Below are 1704 nucleotides of genomic sequence, written 5' to 3'. Positions count from 1 at the left end.
CCCCCCCCCCCCCCCCTCCCCCCCGCCACAGCTGCCCCCCAAGCCCCTGCTGCCCGAGGTGGAGGACGAGGACGACGACGACGACTCGGAGGACGCCCTCAACGAGTTCGATTTCCTGGGCTCCGGGGAGAACGGGGACGGCCGGCGGGCCGGGGAGGGCGGCGAGCTCGGTGAGCAGGTCCGGGGGGGGGCGAGCCGGGGGGGGGCCGCCGCGCCGCCCGCCGCCCCCCGAAGGCGGCCCTGACGCCCCTGTCCCCGCAGAGAGCCGCCGCGCGCGGCTGCAGGGGATGCTGGCCGACCTGCGGGACGGGGACGGGCTCCCCCCAAAAGCGGCCGGAGCGGGGCAGCCGCGCGCCCACGAGGGTACGGTCGCCGTCCCCTCCGACGTCCCCGTCCCCTCCGACGTCCCCCCCCCGTGTCCCTGCCCCCCCGGCCGCCCTGAGCCGCGCCGCCCCGCAGGGTCCCTCGGCCTCTCCTCCGACGTCTTCATCATGGACAGCATCGGCGGCGGCGCCGTCAGCCTGGGGGACCTGGCCGACCTGACAGTCACCAACGACAACGAGCTCAGCTGCGACGTGAGTGCCCCCGCCGTGTCCCCGGGCCCTGAGCACCCCCTCGGCCCCTTTCTTCCCTGTTCCGTCCCCAAAACGGGCCCCGTTTCCCCTCGGCCCCGTTTCCCCTCGGCCCCGTTTCCCCTCGGCCCCGTTTCCCCCCCGCGCCGTTCCCAGATGTGGCCCTGAGCGTCCCCGTGGCTCTGCCCCTGTCCCTTACGTCCCCAGACCTCTTCACGGGGCTCCCCTCGTGTTTCCTGTCCCCTGCCGTGGCCCCACAACGGGCCCTGAGCTCTCCCCTGTCCCCCGCGTGTCCCCTGTCCCCCGCCGCCCTGTCTGACCCCCCCCTCCGACGTCCCCCTCTCCCTCAAAACTCCCGCCGGGGCTTTGGGTGAGGAAAAACCCAATCCTGGCCGTCCCCGTCCCCCCCCCCCCGAGCCGTCGCCGTGCCCCCCGCAGCTCTCGGAGGGCCGGGACGCCCTGAAGAAGACGTGGAACCCCAAATTCACGCTGCGCAGCCACTACGACGCCGTGCGGGGCCTGGCCTTCCACCCGGCCGAGGCCGCCCTGCTCACCGCCTCCGAGGACGGCACCCTCAAGCTCTGGAACCTCCAGAAAACCGTCGCAGCCAAAAAGTGGGTGCCGGGGCCCGGGGGGGGGGGGGGGGGGGGGGTTTTGGGGCCCCCCCCCCCGGGTGGGGGGGCGCCCCCCCCTTTTATTTTGTTGTCCCCTCCCGCAGGAACGCGGCGCTGGACGTGGAGCCGGTGTACGCCTTCCGCGGGCACAGGTGGGGGCTGGCGGCACACGCGGGACACCCCGCGTCCCCCCGCGTCACCCTGTGTCACTGCATGTCACCCCGCATCGCCCCGTGTCCCCCCGTGTCACTGCATGTCACCCTGCATCACCCCGCATCACCCCATGTCACCCTGCATCACCCCGTGTCACCCCGTGTCACCCCATGTCGCCCCGTCCTGTCCCCGTGTCCCCCTGCGTCACCCCATCCTGTCCCCGTGTCACCCCATGTCCCCCTGTGTCCCCCTGCGTCCCCCCTGTCCCCCCCGTCCCCCCATGCCCCCCCCGTCCCCCCCGTCCCCCTTGTCCCCCCGCATCACCCTGTCCTGTCCCCCTGTCCCCCCGTCCCCCCTTTCCCCCC

General features: G+C 74.3%; 1 protein-coding gene across 1 annotated transcript in view; it reads left to right on the top strand.

Moving 5' to 3' along the window:
• The window catches only part of LOC118159617 (striatin-4-like), a gene marked incomplete at both ends in the record, with an annotated part of 2128 nt that extends 737 nt beyond the window's left edge, over positions 1 to 1391 (top strand). The window contains 5 exons of the mRNA XM_035314189.1: positions 32 to 170; positions 262 to 363; positions 460 to 575; positions 1011 to 1186; positions 1291 to 1391. Of these exons, the coding sequence (XP_035170080.1) occupies positions 32 to 170; positions 262 to 363; positions 460 to 575; positions 1011 to 1186; positions 1291 to 1391 (634 nt within the window). The remainder of the gene's footprint in view (positions 1 to 31; positions 171 to 261; positions 364 to 459; positions 576 to 1010; positions 1187 to 1290) is intronic.
• Positions 1392 to 1704: the final 313 nt, after the last annotated feature.

Source organism: Oxyura jamaicensis, unplaced genomic scaffold (assembly GCF_011077185.1).
Source record: "Oxyura jamaicensis isolate SHBP4307 breed ruddy duck unplaced genomic scaffold, BPBGC_Ojam_1.0 oxyUn_random_OJ71300, whole genome shotgun sequence".
NCBI classification, from domain to species: domain Eukaryota; kingdom Metazoa; phylum Chordata; class Aves; order Anseriformes; family Anatidae; genus Oxyura; species Oxyura jamaicensis.
The sequence above is the reverse complement of the archived record's forward strand: the minus strand, read 5'-3'. Positions and strand labels throughout refer to the sequence as shown.